The 27966-nt window shown below is 50.2% G+C and overlaps 2 protein-coding genes across 3 annotated transcripts in view; one reads left to right on the top strand and one right to left on the bottom strand.

Annotated features, from left to right (window-relative positions):
• Positions 1–27966, top strand: part of CSMD2 (CUB and Sushi multiple domains 2) — a 683354-nt gene that overhangs the window by 317254 nt on the left and 338134 nt on the right. For both annotated transcript variants that reach the window (XM_027967572.3, XM_060416549.1), the window contains exon 6: positions 25731–25843. In XM_027967572.3, the coding sequence (XP_027823373.2) occupies positions 25731–25843 (113 nt within the window). The remainder of the gene's footprint in view (positions 1–25730; positions 25844–27966) is intronic.
• On the bottom strand, positions 2274–2979 carry HMGB4 (high mobility group box 4). The gene has a single exon (XM_004001782.5). The coding sequence runs from the start codon at positions 2885–2887 to the stop codon at positions 2297–2299; it is 591 nt and encodes a 196-aa protein (XP_004001831.4). The 5' UTR covers positions 2888–2979; the 3' UTR covers positions 2274–2296.

The raw sequence follows: 27966 nt of genomic DNA, 5'->3' as shown, positions 1-27966 counted from the left end.
ATTTTACATACCATGGCATAATCTCGGAAGTCACATCCCATGTCCTCTGCCCTGGTTCTGTTGGTTAAAGGCAAGTCGCAGGTTCTGCCCACATTTCATGGGAAGGGGTCACACCAGGGTATGAACCCCAGGAGAGGGGAATCATGCAATAGCCGCCACTCTAGAGGATCTGCCACAGAACCTATTGTGTGCTCAGGACCATGCCAAATGCTTTTACATGCATTACATCATTTAATCGCTAAAACCGCCTGCAAGGCAGGCATCATCCCCTTTGCGCAGATGAGAAATCCGAGACAGAAGGGGGAGAACTTACTGGCCCAAGGTCCTGCCAGTGATCGAAACCACTTGTGTCAGGACACTGAAGCTAGAGGCTAGAGAGTCAGCATCTTTACAATGAGGAACAAGGGCCCGAGGCAGGGAGGGGAAGAGGCGAGCAAGAAGGTTCTTGCTATGAGGCTTAAGACCAGGAGAAACAATGGCTGTGGCTTTCAAGTTGAGAAAGAAGAAAACTGACAGTCTCAACTTTGCCAGTGAAGCAGAAAATGAGGGTGTCTCCTGAGACACTGGAGGTTGGGCTGGAGGGGGAGCAGAGCCAAGTTGGAACAGCAGCTTAGGGAATGGGAAGGGGGGATGGGAAAATTTGCCAGCCCGAGTACAAGTTTGCTGAGGAGGAGAAAGCTGCTTCCTCTGGGCAGACTTCAGCACTTGCCTTGGTAGTGGTCCTCAGTCCCGCCGCCCTTAGCTCTTTGTGCAGTCTCTTGCAGGCCTGGGGTTTATGCCTGTGTCCAGCCCTCCCGTGAAGGCAGGAACTCAACAGTAGACTGCATTGGGCCACCTGGTCCCCAGCACAGGGTCTGGCCCAGGGGAGCCCTTCATAAATAATTCGGCCTGATTCCAGACCCTGAATTTCTAAGTCACTCCACCATGTTACTTCTTACCCTCTAAAGGGTGAGAAATGACCCAGTTTGAAAAGACTATTCCAAAATATGTATTTTTACTTTTGTTCCATGAGTAAAAGTTTAAACAACAGCAGGTTACAAAGATACAAATCCCTCATGGAATAGGGGTTAGAGGTGGAATTAGGGTAGTCTGTTGTGTGCATGAGCTGGCGACAAAAGCAGCAGTTTTGCGGTCTCTGCTATCAGAAGTCAAGGACCATTTCAAAACAACCCATATCAACTTAGATTGGCAGGAAATGTTGCCCACAGTGTATTGCCGCCTGGAAAATACAGTTAGACACAGTGCAATCCCATTTGTATTCAAGGACCAGTCTTGACTCATTTTAAGTGGCGGAAAACCTAACTCATACCATCTTAGATAAAAACTAAAACATGTGGGCTTATCTTCACTCAAAGAGAAGCCAAAGGGACTAACATTTTGGCCTAAGAATGAGGCAAATGACTGCCTACAGCCCCCAGGACAGCATCTTCCCCTAGGACTCCTTATACAAGTCCTGAGATCTGCTCTGATTGGACCAACTTGGATCATGTGCCCACCAGTGAGCCAATCACTGTGTCCAGTCTTGATCAGGATGGAGGTTGTGTGCTGTGAGCAGGAGGAAAAGAAAAGGGTTCTGAGTGATCATAAAGGCAACAAGTGTCCACCCTGTGGGTTATGCTTGCGTCCACAGAAGATTCACCCGGTAGATGCCCACGAAAATGTCGAGGAAAGGGTTTTCTTCAGCTCATAGTACTCAGGCAGAGTCAGATAAGCTATTTTTGTAAAATCAACCTCAAGCTTCACCCTAGTGAATAGAATGGGGACCACCCCTGAGGTCTCATCCTGGCCCACAAATAGTATCTAAGACTTGCTGGAGGACCAGTTCTGGAATCCCTGCAGACACTGACTCCCCTAAGGCCCACCTAAACTCCAGTTTCCCATCCTCTGCTGGGGCCTGAATTGGAAACCTGGCCTGGACATCAGGCCCTTTTGCCCTCCTGGTGAGGAGGGCAGTAGGTCTGGAGATTGGGCACTGCACTCTGTGAGCAAGGTCCTCCACCCTGGAGAACCACTTGGGACCCAGATGCTCCTACCCCTAGGACTCCTAGCTTCTGTATACCTGGAGACCCCCAAACCCCACCCCACCTGCACAAGCCAAGCGCAGCAAACACTGGCCACACACCTCTTCAGACACTGTAGCTGCTTCTCCCACAGCCATCCCCTCCCAGGGTCAGTTCCCAAACCCCAATCTCGACTGCACCTTGCCACTCACTCATTTCCCAAAGTGGCAGCCGTGGCCACTCTAACACCGAACACAAGACCAGAGACAGGCATACCACGGAATGGCCCTTTATTTCTAGTTGGATCCATCGGTTGTGTCTGACTCAGCTTGCTCGAGCCCTCTGCACTGGTTCGTAGCCAACTCTTGCAAGCGCATCTTCCGGGGCTTGAATTGATTACGGTAGACGCTGAGTTCCTCTCGGTACTTAGCTCTCAGGAGAGCTGCCCTTTGTTCGTAGGGCTGCTTGTCTACATCCGTCTTTGCAGACCACATCTTCCCCGAGGCCTTGGCCACCTGTACCACTGACCAGCTTGGGTTCTCACTCTTGAGCTGGGCGTAATGGTCTTGGCAGAAGAGTAGGAAGGATGATGGAGGCCGTCTGGGTGCGTGGGGGTCCCGCTTTCTCCTTTTCTTCCTCCTGCCTAGGTAATTCATCATCTCTTCTTGGTATCGGGCTTTGTCGAGCTTGGCCAGGGCTTCATATTTGGCCTTTTCATGCTTTGAGATGGATCTCCATTTTTCCGAACACTTTCTAGAAAACTCTTTAAAGCCAAGGTAGGTATTGGGCTGCTGCTCCTTGAACTTGTTTCTGTAATTCAGCAAAAAGTGGATGTAAGAAGAGACATTTGCCTTAGGCTTTAGGTGATCTCTTTTTCCCATGTTCATAAATTCATTTTCTTTTCTGGACGCAGTAATTTGAACAGCAGAGACCTTTGTCCCCCACACTCCAGAAGTACTTAGTAGCTGCTCTGCTGGCGGTGAAATTTTCTGTCTGTCTGAGCTGTGGGCAGGGGTCAGCCTTTTCAGTGGTGGTGGCATTGTTGGGTCAGAGGGGACTGTGACGTCACTCACAGGCCAGCCACTCCAGGCCAGTGCTGGTGGCATTTGCATACAGGTGCTCTTATTGGTTGGCTACTTGGAGGTCACATTCGCTTCCCGTGGAAATGATGGGTTATCCAGGGAAGGCTCTAGAGCAACCATGCCCCCTGCAGTCTTTCTCCCTGGCTTCCTAGGGGCAGCGTGCTGGGCTCAGGTGGGGAGCTCTCCATCCTTTGGATGCAGTAACGAACCACAGGGTCTGCCTTCCTCGCCGTACAGTTGTCAAGATGCCTCCTCAACCTTTCCAAAGACAGCCTGGAAATAATGAACATGAGGAGGTGGATGGCTCCAGAGCTGTCATGATAAAATGTGAAGTTTTTCCATTTGCCTTGAACAGGGGCAGCTCCTACCATACAAAGAGTTTAGTAGTAACTCTAAAAATAATCAGGTATGACAGCTGCGCCTCGGTTCCTGTCAGGGCAAAGTTACCTAAAATAAAACCCAAGCACTTGGCCTCTAAGTCTGAACTCTTCCTTTCTCTGAAATGAATTGGGTGGGGATGGGGTTGGGGATTGGGGAAGAAGGGAGGAGAATCTTAAGGTTTTACTAATATTACACCAGAGCCCATGAAAATGAGATAGAAAATCCTTGGCCTAACAGGAGGCTCCCTGTTCTCATCCCAGGGGTCCCCGTTTCTTGGGGTTAGAGCGCAAAGCTCTAGCAGGTACACTCAACCTAGTCAGCTTCTGGCGTTTTGGGAAAAAGCTGCAAATATTCCAGTCGTCTTCCAACTGGAGGGAAGAGAAAAGAAGAGTGCCGTTTCTTGACCTTTGGACACTGCAGGGTACTTCCTTGAATGGTCATGGAGTTACTATGATTCAGGGGTTGTTGATAGAACCGAGTTTACGGGCTAGAACACTGAGCCTCATTAACATAAACATTAACATATTTAAGGTGGAACAGCCACTAACAGGCTGGAGTCTGGATCTGAACCGATTAGCCCAGCTCAAGCCTGTGCTGCATCGCGCCTGCCCAGACACTGCAGCCTTGGTGGCCGGGGGTCTGGGTGCCTGGCCTCAGCAGCTGAGCCTGACAAACTTGCCTCAGACTAGACCACCACATTTTTAAAAATTATTTTCATTTCTTTATTTGACTGTGTCGGTCTTAGTTGCAGCGCGTGGGCTCTTTCTAGTCGTGGTGTGTGAGCTCAGTTGCCCCACAACATGTGGGATCTTAGTCCCCCGGCCAGGGATTGAACCTGAGTCCCCTGCATTAGAAGGCAGATTCTTAACCACTGGACCATTAGGGAGGTCCCTAGAGCACATCTTGGATTTTTGCCAAGACTTTTCCCAGGACTCCATGACTGACTGCAAGTTCCATCTTATGTAAAATTGACTAGAGTCTTCAAGCCTAATTCCTAGCCCGAAATTGCAACACGGTATAGCTGGGCTACTTCAGCCAGTCCCTTCCCAAGCCTGTGACGTCTCATCTGTGGGATCAGCAGTGTGGAGTCATTGTGTTCTACTGGCCAGGCAGCACCATCCCAGTGACTTGCTGTAATTTTGTGGCTGGAGTGGGAGGGCTGTAGGATGCCAGATGCCAGCCCCAGCAATCCAGGCCAGCAGTGGGGGCAGAGAGGTCTGGCCTGTGGGAACAGGTTACTCTGGGGACACTTCTTAGTCTAGGGAGCTTTTTTTCCACTCTGGTTCTTTCTCCCAAGGCTAGAGGTTGGCTCATCTGTTTGCTGGACTTTAGTGGATGGGTTGTGAAGAAGAACTTGTCTAATGTTCATACATGTTCATCAGGTTCAGCTCAGATGCACCAAAGACCCCAGCAGCTTATCTCTGTCTCCGTTCACAACCTTCCACCCGTCACCATCAGGCTAAGATCTAGAAACATCAGCCCCATGATAACCGTCTGCCAGAGCCCAGCAGATCTAGGAAGAGAAGGGAGTGTGGCCTTTGGTGGTGGGGCCACACTCCTGACTTGGCTGGGTGAAGGGGGACTCCTTTGTCTGGTGGAGCCGCAGGAAGAGTAAATGCACCTGACTTTCTCAACTGATGCCGTGTGCATGGGTATCTGAGGTTTGTCCTTTCCATCTTTCCTGCCTGCTGCGTGTCCTGGGAAGCTGACCCATATGGACCATATCAGTGGCTCCTGCGCCCTCCGGCTTCCATTTCAGTTTGGCCAATGGGACCCCGACAGGCGATCTCTGAGGGATCTGGCTCCCTCCCTGCAAGGTTGCCTGGAGCTGGCACCTCATCCCTGGGCTGCAAGTCTTGACTCCTCTTAAGCATCCTCTCTAAATGACTCTCTCCTTCCAGCTTCCCTGTCCTGCCCCCTCCAGCTGAGGGGGTAAGAGCTCCACCTTTACTAGCCTCTGAGGCCTCTGCTCTCCCCTGTGGCTTTCCAACACCTTGCCCTTCCCTTGGTAAATAGCCGCTTTGTTAAACACTCCTCAAATTATCCTGATTTGAGTGGCCATCTGTTGCCTTCTGGGCCCCTGACCTGTATGCCATGCTTCTAACCTTCCACATGGACAGCAAACAGCCGTGGAGGTGGAGAAATAAAGCAAGCGCAGGCATTCCTCCAAAGCAGAAGGGTGTGGAGCTCTGGAGGCCTGTGTGCTGGGCGGTACCACAGTGGAGAAGGGCCTGCAGGGGCTGCTGTGCCAGCCAGGAGCAGGCAGGACAAGGCCATGTGGCCTAGGAAGAGGTGTCTAATGTCCTTTGTATTATGAGATGACCTCCAGACAGGGGCGCTGCTCTGGAGGCCACGTGCAGGCTTTATGGGCCACACATTTTCTGTTGCAAGTCAGTTTTCAACTCCGCCGTCATAGCTCAAAAGGAGCCAGAGACCACACCCAAACGAATGAGTGGCTGTGCCCACATAAAACATCACAAACACAGGCGGTGTGGGCTGAGGGTCATCAGCCTGACCACTCCAGTCTAGAGATGTGAGTGCAGTATTTGCAGACTTTTGGGTTGCAGTCTACAATAGGAAATGTATTCTATAAGTAAGTAAGCATTAGTTGCTCGGTCGTATGCGACTCTTTGCGACCCCATGAACTGCAGCCCACCAGGCTCCTCTGTCCATGAGATTTTCCAGGCATGAATACTGGAGTGGGTTGCCATTTCCTTCTCCAGGGGATCTTCCCAACCCAGGGATCGAACCTGGGCCTCCTGCACTACAGGCAGGTTCTTTACTGACTGAGCTACAAGGGAAGCCTGATGTATTCTGTACCATGACCCATTCATGCACACACATACAATGCCGCTAGTGGGTGCTTCTGTTCCAAGCACATCACCTACATCGTCTCGTTTCATCCTTGTGACCACCCTGCGTGGGAAGTGGGGGTAGGGGTGCTATTTTGCCCCCATTATAAAGTCTCTGAGCACATAAAGTTTTCAGGAAAAAAAAAAGTTTTATGAAAATAGACTAGTTACGTGTGTGATGTACTCTTTTCTTTTCCATTCTATACTCTTGTAAGCTCCCGTACTTTCTTTTCTTTTCTAAAATGCACCCCTGGGACTTCCCTGGCCGTCAAGTAGCTAAGACATTATGCCTTCCGATGCAGGGCAGACAGGTTTGATCCCTGGTTGGGAAATTCTTGCATGCTACGTGGCCTGGCCAAAAATAAATAAATAAAAATAAAATGCACCCCACAGTCTGATCTTGTGAATGGGTCACAATCCAGGGATAGATTTGAAAAACACTTGTGTAGGCAGGCTGGGATGGAGCCCCCACCTGAGGCTGTGAGAGCCTCTTCACTCAGCAGTGATAACATGAAGTGGAAAGAGCATGGCCTCTGGAGCCAGACAGACACCGAGCTCCAACGCGAGCTTTGCCACGTAGCAGCTGGGGGACTTTTGGCAAGTCTGGCTTGTTAGAGTCTTGGCTGGATGTGGAGTGAAATGATCAAGGTGAGGATTAACTGAGAGGATGGGTGTAGCGTGTCTGACACAGCCCCTCCCATGCAGTGTGGGCAAGACTTGGGACTCGCTTCTAATCAGTAGTGTATGGACAGGGACAGGTGACATCTTTATAGTGGAGGAAGGGGACAGATGCTCCAGTGACCAAGGATCCACCTGAAGGCTCTTGGTAATAGACCAACTGATTATTATACCCGCCTTCTACAATGTGATAAAAGCATCTCACCCAGTGGTATTCTTCCCCCAAATCCATAATCCTGGTGTAATCAGGAGGAAAATATCAAAACCCAAATTAAAGGTCCGTCTGCAAAATACTTGATCAGTACAAAAGTGTCAAAGTCTTGAGAAAACAAGGAAAGCTTGAGAAACTGACAGACTAGAGGAGATCCTGAGACAGGATGACTCTGTGCCCAAGAAATACTGGACTGGATCCTGGAGCAAAAGGAGGCCTTGGTGGGAAACCTGGGGGAGATGAGGATGAAGTCTTCCACTGAACCAGTAGCGCTGCACCAATGTGGTTTTGCTACATGGCCCATGGTTTCATGTAAGATGCGAGTTTGGGGAGAAGCTGGGGGAGGGGTACACAGGACATTTCTGTACCGTCTTTGCTGTTTGGTTTCATCTCCCCAGCTGATAGGAATGTGTGCCCAGGGTTGAGGCACCCTGTTCTTTTTTTTTTTTTTTTTTTTTTACTTTATTTTACTTTACAATACTGTATTGGTTTTGCCATACATTGACATGACTCCACCACGGGTGTACATGCATTCCCAAACATGAACCCCCCTCCCACCTCCCTCCCCATAACATCTCTCTGGGTCATCACCGTGCACCAGCCCCAAGCATGCTGTATCCTGCGTCGGACATAGACTGGCGATTCGATTCTTACATGATAGTATACATGTTACAATGCCATTCTCCCAAATCATCCCACCCTCTCCCTCTCCCTCTGAGTCCAAAAGTCCGTTATACACATCTGTGTCTTTTTTGCTGTCTTGCATACAGGGTCGTCATTGCCATCTTTCTAAATTCCATATATATGTGTTAGTATACTGTATTGGTGTTTTTCTTTCTGGCTTACTTCACTCTGTATAATCGGCTCCAGTTTCACCCATCTCATCAGAACTGATTCAAATGTATTCTTTTTAACGGCTGAGTAATACTCCATTGTGTATATGTACCACAGCTTTCTTATCCATTCATCTGCTGATGGACATCTAGGTTGTTTCCATGTCCTGGCTATTATAAACAGTGCTGCGATGAACATTGGGGTACATGTGTCTCTTTCAATTCTGGTTTCCTCGGTGGAGGCACCCTGTTCTTAATCCTTCTCCGGGAATCCTAGGAGCACCTTTTACCCTCACTTGCAGCAGTTGTATGCTCCTGGCAGATCTCATCACAGCGTTTCTCAAATTTGGGGGCAAGCATCAGCTTTGGGGAACTTTAAAACTCCCAGGTCACAACAGCAACCCGAAAAAGTATTTGGCAGAGGCACATGGTAACTGCCATGATGCGCTCTCCTGCCTCCCCTGCCACGGTTCCTCCTGGGGGGTGAGGATCCATGCTGCTCTTGCCCTCTGAGCAAGGCACCTGTGGCACGTGGAAAACTGGCTCCACAAAGAGGTCCATGTCCTAAGCCCCAAAGCCTGTGAATACATTACCTTACATGGCAAAGGGAACTTTGCAGATAGGATTATGTTAAGGGTTTGGGGATGGGAAGATTATCCTGGATTATCCGTGTGGGCCCGATGTAATCACATGGGTCCTTGTAAGAGGAAAGCAGGCGCTTCAGAGTTAGAGACCGAGATGCGATGACAGACGTAGAGGGTCAGAGAGACTTGAAGAGGCGGCACCGGTGGCTTTGAAGGTACGGAAAGAGACTGCAGGAGGAGAAACGAAGGTGACTTACTAGAAGCTGGCAAAGGCAAGCCAACAGATTTCACCTCTAAAGCCTCCGGAGAGAGTGCAGCCCCACAGACACCTTGACCTTGGCACAGCGATGCCCACTTTGACTTCCGGAATCGTCAGAAAATAAATCTGTGTTGCTTCAAGCCACTGAATCTGCAGTGATCTGTGAAAGCTGCACTAGAAAATGAACACAGTTATCTTTCGCACCCAGCTAGAGGTCCGTGACTATCCCGGTGCTATTCTAACCCCCGCTTGTGTTAATAAAGATGAGAAATTTATGCCACTGCTGATTGGATTAGTTGAGGGAGCAGGGAGCGTGATCTACTCAATTTTACACACTTCTTCACTCACTGGCTGACTCATTAAGTCACTAATTCACTCATTGGCTTACCAGTTAATTCACACTTACAGTCTTTCAGTTCATTCACTCACCACTCATGTGTACACACGTGCACGCACACACACACACACACACACACACACACACACACACACACACCCTCAATCAGTGGCTGTGAGTTGCTGGAGCAGTGTGACTGCTGCTTTCATGGCGGTTAATGAGCAATGTTTGAGGGACGGATATGTTTCAGGAAGGAAGGTGGTGGTAGAGAGAAGCATCTGCCACTTCCTGGAAGCCAGATGGCGAAGGAGGCAGGGTCGTAGGTAGATCTAGGCTCTTTGGTGCTGACCTCATGCCAAGCAATGTTACTCAATCATATGTGACTGTGATCGTTCAATAAAAATGATGATAATGCTTTAGGTAGATCACCTCCAAAAGCCCAGAGAGAAAATTATGCCCATGCATACTTCATAATGTTGGTTTCTTAGGTTGATACATGGATCATAGTTATGTAAGATGCTCATATTAGGGGGAGCTGGGGGAGGGGTGTCCAGGAAATTTCTGTACTGTCTTGGCAACTATTCATATTTCACAGCAATGAGAGAAAGAGTCAGTTCTCACACTCAAGTTTGTTTGAAGTCTGTGTGTTTAGCCTCTGCTGGTGGTCTAGGAACTTCCTTGAGGCCAGGGAGAAGGCGGAGCTGGGAAGGAATAAGGCCAAGTATTACAGGAGGGGAGCAGGTGGAAAGAGAAGGTGTCAACATCTCAGCACTTACGGAGCTCAGGGAGACTTTTCCCGTCAGGTGGATCCTTATTGCAGACACATCTGGTGAGGTTATCTCCAGGTCATAGGATGCCCTGAGTCCAGCAGGTGGACTGACCTAGATGGCTGAACCCTACCAGCATCTGCATGTACACACAGAGCCTGGGTCCATTTCCCAGGGCCAAGGCTGGCCAAAGTACAGGGTCAGCATCCAGCCCAGTGGACTATGTGGACAGGAAATGGGACAGGTGATCAGGTGTAAGAATAGGGTCAGCGTGGTGGGGGCAGGCGTCCCTGCTCACCTTTGGCTGGATGCAGCAAAGAGGGAGACAATGAGATCTAGAACAAGACCAACTTTGGGGAGTTAATCCCCCAGCCAGCTGTGGGTACCTCTCCCTGGCCTTGACAGAAGCCCTTCCTGACACCCGGAGTAAGAAGCCTGGCCCCTGTTTCCATCCAAGCCCCTGCCTCTTCCAGCCACAGTGCCTGGCTACCTTCTTTCAAGCACACTCCTTCTTTGGGAGAGTGGTCCCCAAAATCAGTCCTGGGGGTTCCAGCAGGAGCCCATGCCCCAGACCCCAGGAGTGGACACATTCCCCAGCTAGACTACTCAGAGGCTCCCAGTGAGCTTGTTCTAACTGGACCCAAGGGAAGAGATTATCTCTCTGGAGGTGAAGTCAGGAGGGTAAATCAGGGAGCTGGTAATTGTGGCCGTAGTGCCAGCCTCTAGTCTGCCGTCTGCAAGAGTGGAAGAAGCCAGCAGACAGAGTACAGCAGAGATGGGCCCGGAAAGAGGGGCCCATGGCATCTGAGTCGTTGGATCTGCCATCCCTGGAGCCAGCTACGGTGTGACGACAGCCCCCAGTAATTTCTTCTCTGCCCCAGTCTGATTTGGTCTGGACTTCGGCCGCTTGAAACCATGAATATAAGGCATCAGCTTAGGTGTGATGGGGGTGAGTGATATAACCCAGGAACCCTTCCCTCCCCCATTTCCAAGGCTTCCTTCCTGTCTCCTTCCTCTCCCCTGTCTCCTTGTGTCTGCTCTACTGCCGGGGTCCAGCCCCAGTGGATCCAGGGAATTTGAAGGGTGGACAGCGTTGGCGTGAGAAAAACTTATTTATTGATTGATATAAGAAATATAAGATTAGATTAGGAAGAAATAGTGTAGTAGGAGAATTAAGTGGAGGAAGAGGGCTTAATAACTTGGATTATGCGGAAGACCAATAAAATTCCAGACAAGGAATTTGCACCATCTACGTTGGGCCACCGGCGCTCGCTTGAATATCTAAGGGTGCCTCACCTTAGGCTCCCTTTCACGCAGGTCTTAACAGCCAGGGCAAGTAAGTAGACTTGGCGAGCCTCCGTGCCCCAGATGGGGATTCAGCCTGAAATTAGTGAAGAGGAGAGGAAAGAGAGAGAGACATGGGGGAAACCAGTCCAGCAACTAGCTCCGGCCCCTGTTGTTCAGAAGGCCTTTTATACTTTTGATAAAACATGGGGATCAATGGGTAACACAAAGTTGTGCAGCGTTAGCAGTCCAGACTCTTATCAAAACCAGGCTTCTCTCTCTGCATACCTAATTGTATACACAAGTCTTAGGTAATTTACATCATCTTCCAGCCAAAAGGGCCAATTAGCATTTTACAACCTTTTTTCTGATAAGGGTTTGTTAACTAGAAGACTTATTTGTTTTGATCTTCCCGAAGTCTGGTGCCACTCTCAGAAAGCACTAAATAAAGTTACATTCTTACACAGCAAAGATACAACAACTTATAACAAATAGAGGGAGTACAGTGATTTACAGCAAAAGAGAAGCAATTAATTCAAAAGTCTAGTGTTGCTAACATCAAAACTACTATGTATCTTTTTCTACATCCTGCTTACATTGAGTAGCATCCTTCCAGGTGCCTAAAAGATAAAGAATATGGAGGTCTGGCAGCAATCCTTGAACCAACAGTGAAAACCCGTCACCAATATGATTTTTAACTTTAGAAAAGGCTCTGTATCTTTAAGATGCTTTTAAGCTTTGTGCCTGTCGCAGTTGGGGGCTGTAAGCAATTCACAGGCTGTAAGAAGTCTGGGGAACCTGTTAGGCAAGCTAGAGAGCTATCAGAGGGGGTTTTAACTGAAACATCCCTTTCAAATGCAGAAGACTAAAGCCCTGAGTTGACTTTTTCCAGAGAATATCAGAAGAGTGGAAAAGCAGAGTACTGAGGCTGGCAGATTCTTATTTTGGGGGGTGTGGATGCTCAGGAAAATTCCAGGGGGAAAACCTGAGGTCTGATTAGTCTTGCCATCAGAGCTCTTGCCGCATGACCTTGTCACGGGTGGAATTCCTCACGCTGGCTCCCGGCACTCTACATCATGGCCGGGTCTCTGGTTTGCTGTTCAGAGAGTATATGGACAGCATTGGCACCTCTTGGCTCATCCATCAGAGTGAATGTTTCTTGAGCATTTAGTACATGCCGCATCCTGTACTGAGAGCTTGTAAGCCCATTATCTCATGTAGACCACCTAGAGTTCTATGAGCAGGGTGCTGTTATCCATATTAAATACATGGGGAGACTGAGACGCAAAGCAGGTCAGTTACTAGCCCAGAGTTAGACAGCTGGGAAGTGTAGAGCTGAGACTTGAACCCAGTTAAGTGCCTTCCAGGGCCCACATGCTTAACTCTGCCCCAAACTGTGCTGGATTCAGTAAATGTTAGTTCCCTTGCTGCACGGAAGTATGACCTGGCCACGAATGATGGTTGCTGTGTCTTGGAGGCTCAGCAGGAGTTTATGAGCGTCACCTTAATCACCGCAGTCACACTGTAAGATGCACCCTGGGGAAAGAGAGGCTCAGAGAGGGAAAGCAACATCCTTTAGGTCACAGAGCCCATGCATGTGGTGGCAAAATGAGAATCCAGCTCATCTGACTCTAGGATAGCTTCCTTGCTGACCTTAGCATCACAATCCCCAGGACAGTTTAGCCCACCCATTCTCCAGCCACCTGGGACACTCACTCCCTCAGCTATGGCTTCAGAGCTGCTGAACCATCAGGCGGGGCTGGCTAGCTGCCTCGTGGAGGAGGAGAAGGAGCGTTGAGGATGCTCAGACTCAGAATGGCAGTCGAGTGGCAGGCAAAGGCTGGCGTGGGAGTCTCCTCCATCAGCTATCTGCAAACATTGCCTCTGGATGAGAAGCATTATCCAAATGTAATCCCCAGAGGCCTCCAGAAGTCAGGCATTGCCTCCCTCCCTGGAATGAGGGCAGGTCCCTTCTCCCAAGTCCTGTCTGCAGTGACAGGCAGAAGCTGGGCAAGGCTGAGGAGGCAGAGCTGATGGAGGCCAGGCTGGGGCTGCCGGAGGTGGCGGTGGGAGGTGACCGCCAAGTGTCCTGGTGACACTGGGGGCCACAGAGTGGCCCTACACATGCTATCACCACAGTAAATACGGGCATCCTTATTCCCCAGGGAGATGAGGCCAGGCTGTGCTGGGGTCTGCTTAATCCCCCAGTGTTCTCTGGAGTATCGGGTTCAAGGCACTGACCCCATCTTCTCTCTTCTCGAATCTAAGCAAGGGAGTAAAATAGTTCCCATTTGCAAGATACCTGCTGTGTGTCAGTAGTCCTGGACACATTATATGCAAGAGCACAGGTATCCCATTGCACAGATGGAGAAACTGAGGCTCAGAGAACTGCCAGCACATGCCTACATTTCACAGCTACTTAACCGTTGAGCCCAGATTCAAATACAGGGAGAGACGGAGACTGGAACCAGGAAGGAGGGAGGGTCTAGGTAGCAAGTGAGCACACCTTGGTCACCAAGCTCCTGAAGCTGGTGCCCTGTTTCTGGGCCAAGCCTGGTGGGAGCTGACTTTAGCATCTTCGGGTATGGGAGCCATCAGGTCTCCAGGCTGGATCTCAGGTCTATCTGCAGCAACAGAGACTTGAGCTGGGGGCAGGGAGTGGTCACCTTGGGGGCCGGGGCCCAGACTTCTCTTAGATTGTGTCCCAGTCAGACCAGAGCACATGCGGATGGAGGCGTGCAGACGTGCGAGGCTTAGGACATCTTATAAGAGTGATGCAAGGAGGTGGGAGAGGCAGCAACAGAGGCGGGAGAGATGATGCTGGAACACGCTTTTCCCCAGTCTCTACCAGGAGAGCCAAGCCTGTGGGGCCTTCTGTAACCAACATGCGTGTAGAGTCCCAACAACTGATCGGTCCAGTGTGGGTCACATGGCCACCCCCAATCCATCCAGCTATGGCCCAGGGCCACGAGGATGCCCCTTCCAGGAGCTGTGGGTCGAGGGAGGGAGACTGATCGTCAAAGCTTCTACTCAGAAAAGAGTAGAGCTGCCTGATTTAGAGCTGGAGACAGAAAAAGAGAGTTGAGCATCCCCTGAGAAGCTGTGGGGGATCCACCACGAGCCCTCATGCCCAGATCTTGGTACCCAGCACAAGTTCCCATCTCCAGACCCAACCCCATTCTGTTCACGTTAGCCTCAAGGGCACAGCCTCTCCCCAGAGGCAGGAGAACCCTCACCAGGAAGCCATGCCCAATGGTCAGCTGAGCTAAGGGTAGAAGGAACTGACACCCCAAGCCAGTCCCCGGACGTTCTCAGTGTGCTCCTCGCTCATCTCACAGCCCGTTGCAATGGCACTCTCATCCCAGCAGCAAACACAGCCAGGGGTCCTGTCCCCCAGCCCTCGGTGGCTCAGCCACACGCCCTCCAGGGAGCAGAGCGTCTGGAGGAAGTGCATTTCCCTGCTGTAGTTTGTATGGGTCACTGGAGCTCACAGTCAGCTGAGCAGGGAAGAACCCTGGTAGTTTGTCGAGTTTATTGAGTTGCTTCTGGGGAAGAGAGCACATTTGCCCACGTCAATTACCAAACTCCACTGTTGCTGCACCGGGGCCGTGTCACCACGAGAAAAGCTTCCCCAAAAGGTACCAGCAGCTGCCAGGAGCCTGCAGAGCACAGCGAGGTCTGAGGGACTGAACAGGGAGCAGCACATATCCATGGGAGACCAAGATGAAACCTGCATGCCCCCGAGCCGCTCCCCAGTGTCCCCAGGCTTCCCTGCCCATCTGCCTTTTCCTCTGCTTTCCCCACCTGTGCCCGCTGCTTCCTCCAGCAGGACCTCATTCATTCTTTCAGTCACTGAGTCAAGCGTTCCTTTTTCCTGTGAGCAGCATTTCCTGAGCCCTTCCCGTGTGTCAGGCACTCACGAAGTACTGAGAGAAGAACTAAGTGAGAAGGAAATAGCTCCTGTCTTCAGGGAGCTCACAGCCTTGTGGGGAAGCAGATTCTTGTGTGATGTGTGATGAGACAAGCGCTCTGATGGAGAAAGTGCAAGGATTCTTTGCAAGAGAAAATGAGAGACCCAGGAGAAGCCCACCAGGCTTCCTAGAGCCAGTGGCTATAAGATGGCCCTGGGTGCGTCGAAAGGAAGTAGCTAGAAAAACAGTGGGGGTGCATCAAAGTAGACAGGGAGAGTTTAGCCAGGAAGTGAGCTCTTGGTCTTTAGAAACACTAAGAACAGACCTTGACTGACCCTGTGTCCAGAATGCTGGAGCTGGGATTTGTGCCTTGCCAGGCAGTGGGCCTGGGAGGCCTCTGAAATTCTCCGAGTTCTGAGGCTAGCTGTTTCCGGGGAATTCCCTGGCTGTCCAGTGTTTAGGGCTCCACGCTTCCACTTCAGGAGGCCCAGGATCCATCCCTGGTCAGGGACGATCCCATCTGCCTCTCCATGTGGCCAAAAACAAACACAAAAGACTAGCTGACCACATTCTCTTGATCACAAAGGGGACAGCATTCAAAAAGATGCCCCCGGACTTCCCTCGTGGTCCAGTGGCTAAGATTCCACACCCCCAATGCAGGGGGCCTGGTCAGGGAACTAGAGCGTCTAAGAGTCTGCATGCCACAGCTAAGACCTGGTGCAGCCAAGTACATAAATAAAACAAATATTTTTTTAAAAAAGAAAAGATACTTCACTGTGGAAAGCAAGAGATTGCCATCTGCATGATTTTCTCATTCATTCAATCATTCACAAAACTTGTGCCATAAGTGCTTGTACCCTCTCCCCCCAGGCAGCTCCCGGGGTTGCTGGCACTCTCAGGCTTGACAGACCTTCCTCCTCGAGGCCCCACGGCACTCCAAGCACCCGCTGCCTGAGGGCCGACTCCCACCCCCACCTCCAACGCCTGCGCACCCTACGCTCCCACCAGCTGAGCCTGGGATTTTCTGAGAATCGGATAGGTTCGTTGCCAGCTCTCTTGGTGCCAGTCATACTTGTTATTGTAATTATGTGACTTAAATTAAACATCACATAAACTGATGAAATATGAGTGTGAAAGGAAGTAGAGTTGCGCCTCTAGAAACTAAATTGAATGCTTTGGCATAGTTCCTTGAAGGAGACGCTCTGAAAAGAACTGCTTCCTAAATATTAGGTGTGAATGAGGGAGAGAACAGCATGCCGCTGAACCGATTCCATCAGGGTGGGGGCCAGGCCTGTCTTGCCCGCTGCTGCATTCCTGGGGCTTAGCACAATGCCTGGCACATCGCAGGTGCCCCATAAATATGTGTAGACTGGATGAGCGGTGGCAAAATTGAAACCGGTGAGCGATGCCTTGTGGGTGGGGTTTATATAAGATAAAGGAGAAACCTCTGGTCAAACGAAAGACCTTGCTCTGGCATTACATGGACTGGCCGAAGGAAAAAAAAAATGTACCTTCAAGTATCTTTATACTGTAATGAAAGGTTTAAGCTATGAAAGTATGCTTTTATTATCCCCCACTTCCCAGGTGGCACTAGTGGTAAAGAACCCAACTGTCATGCAGGAGACACAGGAGACATGGGTTTGATCCCTGGGTCTGGAAGATCCCCTGGAGGAGGGCGTGGCAACCCACTCCAGTGTTCTTGCCTGGAGAATCCCATGGACAGAGGAGCCTGATGGGCTACAGTCCACGGGGTCGCAAAGAATTGGACACGACTGAAGCGACTTAGTATGCACTTAGAAATGATTTCTTATAAACCAAATGCATCATTTGCAAGGCTTCTACAGTCAATGTCCATAAACTCTGTAAAGGGCAAGATAAATATTTTGGGCATTGCGGGTTCTAGTTGCTGTCACAACTCAGCACTGCCTTTGTAACATGAAAGCAGATGATATGTAAATGAACGAGCCCGCTTGTGACCCAGTGAAACTTCACTGACAAAAGAGACAGCTCAGCGTAGCTTATCAGCCCGGTTCTTGGGGACTGGTTTGTTCCGTGTGCTAGGCACTCTGCTGCGCTGCTAAACACATGGAGCAGACAATTCTGCTCTGGTGCTTGTGGAGCTCGCCTCTGAGTGAGCGAGGTGGTCATCGAGTCAGAAGATGATTACTATTTGCTGTGCTCAGAACAACGGCGGGGCATGTCCCAGGTGCAGAGGGAAACGCGCAGGGCACTGCTGCTCCCATGGGGGGCAGTGAGAGGGGGAGGAGAGCACAGGAGGGATTTGGTTAAGTTTAGGAGATCAGTGATATTTTCCCAGATAGTCAGATGGGGCAGCAGGGAACAGCATTCTAGGCAAAGGGAACAGCAAATGCAAAGACATAAAGACTGGAAAGTGTCTGGAGCTCAAAGTAGGTGTCACAAAGGGAAGAAGGAAGACATAAAAAAGGTTAGGCTTTATCCTGGAGCAAGACAGTAAAGAATCTGCCCACAGTGCAGAAGAGCTGGGTTTGATCCCTAGATTGGGAAGACACCCTGGAGAAGGACATGGCAGCCCACTTCAGTATTCTTGCCTAGAGAAATCTATGGACAGAGGAGCCTGGCAGGTCCACAGGATTGCAAAGAGTCGGACACGACTGAGCGACTGACCCTTGTCCTGGAGCTGGTGGACCTTGGGTTTCCCGTGAGGCAGTGACTTGAGCAGATGCCGTCACAGAGGATGGAAGATGGATGGCTGTCTCTGTAGTGAGGGTGAGGAATGATACGGTCACAAGGGGGAAAAGACGTGGCCGCAGTTGGCCACGGGACTGAAGGAGTGGAAGGAGTCAGGATGGTGCCGGGGTGTGGTGGCTGGGAGTGCAGTGCGGCCCACCGGGAGAGGAAACCCTGAGGAGCAGGAGTGATGGGGAGGGGAAGCTTTGGGTTGTTCAGAGCACAGTAAACAACCCCCAGACATATAGTTAGGGAGCCAGGAGTTGAGTCTTCATAGGGTAGCTCAGGCGTCTCAGAACTGCCTGGGCACCCACGGTGGGACAGGCGCTGCTGGGATCCAGAGCCTGGGGAAGCCAAGCGGCCCCTGTCCAAAGATAAGTCTAGAGGCTGGGGGACTCCAGCAGCCAAAGGGACTTGTACTCACCCCAGGCATTCACCCAGTTCCTGGAAAATAAGTAACATCATGGATTTGTCTTGGGAAAAGGTTTTTTTCTCAATACAGCAAGAGTCCTAGGCTTTTGGCTAAAGAAAAACCAATGTGGAAATCATTTGTGATGAGACTGGATGTCAGGGCTGAGTCAATAAAGGCTTGCTTCAAAGGTGAGAGGGAGCTCGGGCAGGGGAGTGGGAAGCAGCCTCCAAGGAGGGCCTTGGTGCCCTTTGCCACCGCCAGGACGTTCCCACAAGGGTTCCCTGGTTGCCTCATGGTGTTCTTGCCATCCCCCAGGGAGGGGAGCAGACAGCGGGTGGGAAGGGTAGAGGGCTTGGGAGTGCGGTGGCGAGCACATCCCATATGTCACATTCTCCCCGCTCAGCCTGAGCAGTAGAAGGGTGGTTTATGCGTGGCCTGGAAAGATTCTTCAAGCCTGAATCAGATCCAGGCTGTGCACGTAGCTTGGGTAAGAGATAAAGCCCACAGAAGGTGCGCTGGGAGCACAGAAGCCAGAGACTATTGACCGAGGAAGAGAGGCTGCACAGAGAAGGAGCCGGTGAAGTCAAACCTTGTAGATAGCCGGCTTTGCAAGAACTTCTGTATCTAGGGAACCGTGGTGCAAGTAGTACCTCTGGCAAGCACGGTGCCTTGTACTCAGTATGTGCTTGGTGAGTAAATGAATGAATGGATGTTCCCCTGAAGCTGTCCGTGTTCAGGGATGCTGAGATTTAAACCAAGACCTCCTCATCTTCCTCCCTCTCAGTTTAAAATTAGGCAGCAATTCCTTGCAGATTACTGTTGTCATCTTGTGGGGCGCGTCTCTCAGCACCCCACATGCGGACTGTATGAGAAGCTTCTTAAGAAGAAATGCTTTCCACGCAATTTGCTCTGAGCTCTATTACCAGAAGCACAACCTAGAGCTTTCTGCTGAGGAACTCAAAGCCACTTTTTCCATAATCAACTACATACATTAGAGGGAGTGATTTTTTTTTTTTTCATTCTCTCCAAGCAAGATTCCATTAATGAAGCCCCATTTAACTGAAGTCAATTTACCAAAAAGAAAAAAAAAATTGAGCATAATTGCTTAAATACATTTTATGTTGTACTATGGTAGCAATTTACTGGGTGAACTTGGAATTCCCCAAGCCCCCCATGGTGAAGTTAATGTGGACAGAAAGATTTCAAGGGGGGGGATCTCTCTTTGTGTGTTCTCTCCTTTAATTATGATTCTAACAGGGAGCAAAATTAAAGAGGATCCTGGGCGGGGAGGAGGGAGGGAAAGTAAAGGAACAGAATGGAATTCAGCTTCAACAATTCCACTGCCTTCCCTGAGTACAGAGGCTCTATCTGAGATGAGTTTGAATCCCACTTCTGCTACTTACTAGCTGTGTGAACTTGTGCCAGTTTCTTAACGGCTCTGTGCAGCCAGGCGGTGCAGCAGGAAAGGGCACAGACAGCAGCAGGTACAAAGGCCAGCTCTTTGTGTCCAGCTCTTTGCAAGCCCATGGACTATAGCCCATCAGGCTCCTCTGTCCCGAATTTTCCAGGCAAGAATACTGGAGTGGGTTACCATTTCCTTCTCCAGAGGATCTTCCTGACCCAGGGATCAAGCCCACATCTCCTGCTTTGGCGGGTGGATTCTCTACCACTGTGCCGCCTGTACAAAGGCAGAGAGGCACAAAAAAAAAGCAGTGCACATAAGGTCTTCTGTTTGGGTGCACAGTGATGTGTGTGTGTGTCTATGTGTGTGTGTGTCTACATCTGTCTGTGTGATGTACTCAGAGAAGGAAGGCAGGCCAAGAAGACTTCAGTGGGAAGGTGACATTTGATACAAGGCTTTGAGGAAGTGAGAGGGTGAACCAGATGGCAGTCTGGGAGAAGAGCCAGTCAGCTGGCAGAGAAAGATCCCATGCAAAGGCCCCGAGGCAGGAGTGGGTGTGGCCGGTTTTGAGCAGCCTGGAGGCCCTTGTGGCTAGAGTATAAACAATAAGGAAAAGAGGAGACACGCTGGCTTTTATGAGGAATAAGGAACAAGGAAAGGAGAGGTGAAGACAAGCTGGCTTTTTAAGACTTGGAGACTCTGGTGAAGCCTTTGGCTGTAAGAATTAGAGCCATTGAAGGTTTGATTTTAATTAACTCTGAAAGTGAAAGTGTGAGTCACTCAGTCATGTACAACTCTTTGTGACCCCATGGACTGTAGCCCACAAGGCTCCTCTGTCCATGGAATTCTCCAGGCAAGAATACTGGAGTGGGTAGCCATTTCTTTCTCCAGGGGATCTTCCTGACCCAGGGAAAGAACCCACATCTTTTATACCTCCTACATTGGCAGGCAGGTTCTTTACCATCTGAGCTACCCGGGAAGCCCTAATTAACTCTATTAGTGCATAATTTAATGCATGCATAGGGAAGCCTGGCATGCTGCAATCCATGGGGTTGCGACGGGTTGGACACAAGTTGGCTATCGAAGAACAACAAAAAATGTATAATTTTTATTAAAAATTGTTGTCCAGTCACTCAGTTATGCCTGACTCTTTACAACCCCATGGACTGCAGCATGCCAAGCTACCCCATCCAGCACCATCTCCTGGAGCTTGCTCAGACTCATGTCCATTGAGTCAATGATACCATCCAACCATCTCATCCTCTGTCGTTCCCTTCCCCTCCTGCCTTCAATCTTTCCCAGCATCAGGGTCTTTTCTAATGAGTCAGCTCTTCATATCAGGTGGTCAAATACTGGAGTTTCAGCTTCAGCATCAGTCCTTCCAGTGAACACCTAGGACTGATCTCCTTTAGAATTGATTGGTTTGACCTTCTTGCAGTCCAAGGGACTCTCAAGAGTCTTCTCCAACACCACAGTTCAAAAACATCAATTCTTTGATGTGCAGCCTTCTTTATGGTCCAACTCTCACATCCATACATGACTCCTGGAAAAACCATAGCTTTGACTCTAGGAACCTTTCTTGGCATGGTAACATCTCTATTTTTCAATATACTGTCTAGGTTAGTCATAACTTTTCTTCCAAGGAGCAAGTGTCTTTTAATTTCATGGCTGTAGTCACCATCTGTAGTAATTTTGGAGCCCAAGAAAATAAAGTCTGACACTGTTTCCATTGTTTCCCCATCTGTTTGCCATGAAGTGATGGGACGGATGCCAAGATCTTCATTTTTTGAATGTTGAGTTTTAAGTTAGCTTTTTCACTCTCCATTTTCACCTTCTTCAAGAGGCTCTTTAGCTCCTCTTCGCTTTCTGCCATGAGGATGGTGTCATCTGCATATCTAAATTTATTGATATTTCTCCCAGCAATCTTGATTCCAGCTTGTGCTTCATCCTCCAGCCTGGCATTTCTCATGATGTACTCTGCGTAGAAGTTAAATGAACAGGGTGACAATATACAGCCTTGACGTCCTCCTTTCCCAATTTGGAACCAATCCATTGTTCCATGTCCGGTTCTAACGTCTGCTTCTTGACCTTCAGACAGGTTTTGCAGGAAGCAATTTAAAAATGACCCATCTTAAATGTACTGTTCTGGAGGCTTTGACAAATCTGTGCATGCCGTATATCCACCATCTTGTAATATAAGGTAAGACCATGTCTTATCATACAAGATAGAACCATATCTTATTATGTAAGACAAGACCATCTTATATATAAGACCATTTCCAGCACCCTAGAATGTTCCCTGTATTCCTTCCCAGGCAATCCTCTCCCCCCCAACTCGGGCACCCACTGAGGTGCTTTCTCTCACTGTTGATTCGTCTTTTCCAGAGTTTCATATAAACAGATTCATACCTATATACTCTTCTCTCATTCAGCATAATGCTTTTGAGCATCTTTCATGTTGTAGGTGTTAGTAGTTCTTTTTTATTAGAGTTTTGAGTAAGGCATGACACCATCGCAATGGCAAAGTTTAATGTGATAATTCCAACATTTAAGTCCCTAATTCTCTGATAGATACCAAGAAAACTCTCAAGTAAGCATATATGTCCTAGGAGGCGGGAGCAGAACAGACTAAAGATACACAGGGCCCCGAGTTGAAGCCTTGAGAATGAACAGCTATAAGATTCCTGGGAGCAGGTGAAGATGTGGGAGAAATGGGAGGGAGTGATGTCCCTTCAGGCTCCTCTTGTCTGTACAGTTGGGGGTTAAAGCTGATCCCAGGGCTGGAGAAGAGTCGCTGACTTCCTGTATTCCAGTTACAACCCAGATCATTACTCTCATCCTGCTCTTGGAACCCCGGCACTCTCCCCTCATTCCATTTTGCAATAAACAGCCTTTGGTTCTGAATTATTCAGGTAAATTCTCCCTATTTCTACTTCCTTATGTAAATAGCCTCCAAGCTTTGTCATTGAGATAGAATTGAATTTGGCCTGGGGAAGGAAAAACCCACAATACTGTTTGTGGCTCCTTAGTAAACTTAAATGACTCTGCCTGTAATAAACTATTTTAAATGGGATCTGGTAAAATACAGTAATTGGTTTCTGTTATAGCTCTTACTATAGCAGTGTGGGTGATATTCCTGGAGTTTGGTGTGTGTCAGCATTTTCATTATAGTAAAAACTCAGTTTTTCAGGGTGAGAGGCTCCTTGGTTAGTTCCTTTGTTTAATACACATTTATGGAGACCCACTGCTGGATCTCTCTCCCTTTCACGCCTCCAGATCATCTCCCCTGCCTTTTCTACCCTGTTCCATGCTTAGGAAGACTTACTTGTCAGACTACATCAGTAATCTTCCTTGCTCTCTGGCTTCCAATTGTGCTAGATCAACAGAAGCATCAGCAGTAGATGGGAGGAGGGGAGGCAGGAGAGTGAATTCCGGGTACTCATTCCTTGCTCCGTCCTGGAGGGAATCTGTGCAAATGGGCTGTAGTCCCAGCTGGCCAAAGATCTGGGTCCTTTCTAAGCTTCAGGGCTCACCATTTCTGTCCAGGTCTCTGAGGGGTTAGCCATACCCTTGTTACCAGCCTCAGAATACTGCCCCATCCTTGATGGTGAAGAGAACATTCATTCACCCAGAATTATTCTCAGATGACCGAGCCACCTGTTTTCTGCTGGAATCCTGACACACCTGCTTGTGTCAGGCATTATGTTAGGTGCTCAGTACAAAAATGAAGAACAAAGGTGATGGAGAATAAAACAGCAGCTGCCACTTACCGAGAGCTTTCTGTTTGCTGGAGATGGTGCTAAAGTCTTTTTTGTGTATTATCTCATTCAGTCCTTGCAACCCTTTCAGGGAGGGATTATTATCCTCATTTTACAGATGAAGTCGCAGAGAATGCAAGTAATTTTCATAAGATAACACAGCCGATCCCTCCAGAGCCCCAGCTTCCCCCCGCTCCACCCACCCACCCACCTGTCTGCACTGCCCTCTTGGAGGCGTCGTCCTAGGGAGACGCACACCTGGATGAAGGAATTACAGTCTGAGTAACTTGCTGTGGCATCATGGAGGAGGGGAAAGGGAATTATGTTTACTGGGTTAATACGTGCCAAACACTGGGCTAGGTCCTGTGCCCAGAAGTCCCCTCACTGATTCCCGTGGACCGTCCAGGCTGGTGTTCTCATTCCATCTTCAGAAAGATGGAGTACCTGGTCACGCTGATTGGACGTGGTGAAACCTGGATCTGAACCTAAATCTGTGTGGTATCAGAGCCCAGGAGAGTAGGAAAGACCTTCCTGGGTGGGGACATGGTATTTGCGGGTGTCCCAGAGTCATCTCGGGTGACACGGCTGGTGCAAGGGAGAGGGTTACTCGTGGGTATATTCCAGGCAGAAAAAGCAAAGGCATGGGAATTCCCTGCTGGTCCAGTGATTAAGAATCCACCTTCCAGTGCAGGGGACGTGGGTTCCTCCTTGGTCAGGGAACTAAAATCCCACATGCCTCGGGGCAACTCTAAACCCACACATGCCACAAGGGAAGTTCCCATATGACTCAATGAAGGTCCCGCATGCTGCAGCTTAGACTCAACACAGCCAAATAAATAATGAAAGGGCAAAGACATGGGCAAGGAGAAAGCTTGGAATGCTTAGGTGTGATCAGGGTGTTCGGGCAGGGTGGAAGGGATGGTACCAAAGAGGACGCGTCAGGAGGTTTGGTCCCTGATTCAGACACAGGGAGGAGGAACAGGGAGATGCTGGTTCTTGGCTGCTGGAGGCTGTGGGGTCCAGGAGAGAAGGGGGTGCTCCCAGGGTGCAGGGCGGGGCGGGGGGAATGAGCAGAGAGAGGAGGGGCACTGGGGGCTTAGCCTGAGTGTGGCGAGGGGAGAGGACCCTCCCGTGGTAAGCCTCTCCTTTTCAAGAAGGAGACAGGATAGGAAGTCTGGAAGGTCAGTTTTATGTGGACACTGGGGAACCACAGAAGGTTCTTGAGCTCTGAGCGACTCTAGAAGGAAAGATCTGATTGATGTGAAAGCTGGCCCAGGGTGCAGCTGGGCTGTGACCAGCAGCAGGGGGGCATATGCTGGTGTCGACCCACTGAGCCGGACTGGCTAGAACTCGGAGGGGGCTACGTTAAGGGAGGAGAGGCAGCCTGGAAGCGGGAGGGGTAGTGAGGGGCAGGGGGGAGGCCTCTTGTGGAGGCAGCAGGGATGGGGCAGGAGGCAGAGGACACCCAGGGCCTAATGAGTGACCCCAAAATGGGCTCTCACACCTGGGAAGGGCGTGCTGCACACAGTGGCTGCCTGAGCCCTTTCTCCTGACTTCTCGGAGGCCCTGAGGGGCTTACTTGGGGAGGTTGAACCTCTGCCTCTGAGTACAGGGGGGATGGTGGGGGCACGGGCTGAACCTCTGCTGGAGAGCTGGGGCTGGTCCTCTGTCTGGGGCTGGAACTTGGTGGGGCATCTGGAGCTCTGCTGGAGGTGGGTGTGTGGGCATCTGCTGGGGGGACAGTGGGCCTCTGCTTGGAGGGCTGGGTCTCTCTCTGGGGTGGCCAGACCTCACTGGGAGAAATAGTCCTCTGCTCCTGGCCTGAAGCACGGCCCCCTCCCCTCAGCATCTCCCTGGTGGCTCAGGTGGTAAAGAATCTGCCTGCAATGCAGCAGACCAGATTTGATCCCTGGCTTGGGAAGATACCCTGGAGAAGGGAATGGTTACCTGCTCCAGTATTCTTGCCTGGGAAATCCCAAGGACAGAGAGGCCTGGTGGGCTACAGTCCATGGGGTCCCAAAGAGTCAGACATGGCTAAGCAACAAAGCACATGTGCCCAGCCTCTCAGCAGTGGAGAGAAGCCCTGGAGGAGCCAGCTCAAGCCACCCAGGTCCCAGGCTCCTTGCTGTAGCACGGCTGGGGCAGCATGGCCCTCCCTTCTGCCAGGGCAGAGGCCCCAGCACATGTGGGCAGTGGAGAGACTCCCGGGTGCCCAGTCTCAGCCAGCTGTGGTCCCTCACCTCCCCCTCCCCCACTTCCTGTCCCCGCAGGTTCACTGGAGCCAGCCTCCCAGCCCCCGTCATCAGCAGCAAGAACTGGCTACGGCTGCACTTCACATCGGATGGCAACCACCGCCAGCGCGGCTTCAGTGCCCAGTACCAAGGTAGGTAGGGCCGAGCGGCAGAGATGTCCCCAGACTGGGTGTACTTGCCTCTGTGGTCCTGCTCTTACTTGCAGACCCAGAGGTCTGCATGTCAGCATCTCTGCATCTGCTCTTGTGCTCTGTTGCCCAAGGGAGGGCACTTCTCGAATTGTGTAGAATTGTGTGCCCTGAGCCGCCCCTCTTCAGACCAGTGGAATCTTGATAGTTTATAGCAGAGGCCTCCTGAGACCCAGGCACTGTGCTTGGCACTTGGTCAGCATCGTCTCACTTAATCTTTGTCATTACCCTGTGACGCAAATACTGTCACCATCTCCATTTGATGGACAAGGGAGCCGAGGCTCAGAGAAATTAAACCAGTTTCCCAAGGCTATCTGAACTCCTGCTGCTCGAATCCAGAGCCCACCCTCCTACTGGCAGAGTTTAGCCTACCTCAGGGTAAAGTAGGAGAGCTGCCCATATCTTACCTCTCATTCATTTCATGTAGAACACAAATTTTTGACAAACAACAGGTGAAACTTTAGGGAGCTCTCCAGCTTAGATGCTCAAATCTTGGAAGAGCTTTCTGAGGGCAAGAGATCAGACCCAAAATGGCAGGTGGAAACCGCAGGTAAGCAGATTTCTGCTCCATCTGTGATGAATTTCCGAACTCTGAGAGGAGAGTTGCCCATGAAAAGGAGTGCATTAATCCTAAGGCAGGGGGTCCTCCACACCTGCAGGAGATCGCAAAGTCCAGTGGATGGTAGGTGTAGATGACAACCTTCTGTTTCAACCTTGAGTTTGTCCAAAATACACAGAATTTATCCATGGAGATAAACTGTAAGGATTGGTTTCAAACTTGCTCATTAACCCATTGCTATCACCAGTTATGGGCTTCTCAGACTCAAGTTCGATCCCTGGGTCAGGAAGATCCCCTGGAGGAGGGCATGGCAACCCACTCCAGTATTCTTGCCTGGATAATCTCATGGACAGAGAAACCTGGAAGGCTACAGTCCATAGGGTCGCAAAGAGTGGGATACAACTGAAACAGCTTAGCATGCGTGCACACACTGGTGGCTCAGTGGTAAAGAATCTGCCTGCCAATACAGGAGACGCAGGTTCTATCCCTGGGTAGGGAAGAGCCCCTGAAGGGGGAAATGGCAACCCACTCCAGTATTCTTGCCTGGGAAATCCCATGGACAGAGGACCCTGGTGGGCTACAGTCCAAGGGGTCCCGAGAGAGTCAGACACAAGGGAGTGACTAAACAACAAAAATCACCAATTAAAAACGGAAGCTGGTACTGATAGATTCAGTGTGAATTTGTCTTGCCCACCTATTAAGTAGAGGCCCTGTAAGAGGCCCTGAGGAATAAAGAGTGGGCTATATTGGGAGTGAGAGAGTACGTGTTTCAATCAGTGTGCATAGGACACAGGCCTGACGAAGAGGGTGCTGTGATCAAGGCCACACCACCGTTAGGAGGGAGCCCCAACTCCTGGGGAGGAGCCAGGCAGCCTGTCTTTCTCATGCCCCACCTCGGAGGCGCTGATGCTTCGGCCTGAACACTGAGCACCCTGCCCACCCCGGACGTGGCACCGGCAGGGCACGGGCCCCCAGGGCCAGGCTTTCAGGCTGGGAACTGGGATAAAAGCAGCATTGGGAGCAGATACATGACCTCTAGAATCTGAATCTTCTATGCACAGCCTCATCCTTAGCCTTGGGTAGCAGGACTCCCTTGCAATTATTTTTTAAAAATGAACAGGAAGCCAACTTTGATAAGCTTCGCAACCTCTGGCTCCAAGAACTTTCTTCGAGACATTTTTGTTTGTTTGTTTTCTGCTGCACCTGAGGTCGGGCTTTTGTGGGAGTGAAGCACCTCTTCGGCTCTTCCTGTCATGTTTTCCAAAACAGAGAAGCAGAAATGAACGTCGTTGTCTCATCTGATTAAAGAGGTTCCAGGTGTTTCTTATATAAGTCAAGTTTCTGAGGACCCATGTGCCCTGGTCATAGCTTAGGGTTTGCTGCCAGACAACAGGCAACGAGAACACCGACCAGGCAGTCTCGAGAAGGTCGGGAGCACGCATCCATTGCGCGCCTGCCATGCACCAGGCCTGCACCAGGCCTGCACCAGGCCCTACACCAGGCCTGT

This window comes from Ovis aries, chromosome 1 (assembly GCF_016772045.2).
Source record: "Ovis aries strain OAR_USU_Benz2616 breed Rambouillet chromosome 1, ARS-UI_Ramb_v3.0, whole genome shotgun sequence".
NCBI lineage: Eukaryota > Metazoa > Chordata > Mammalia > Artiodactyla > Bovidae > Ovis > Ovis aries.
The sequence above is the reverse complement of the archived record's forward strand: the minus strand, read 5'-3'. Positions and strand labels throughout refer to the sequence as shown.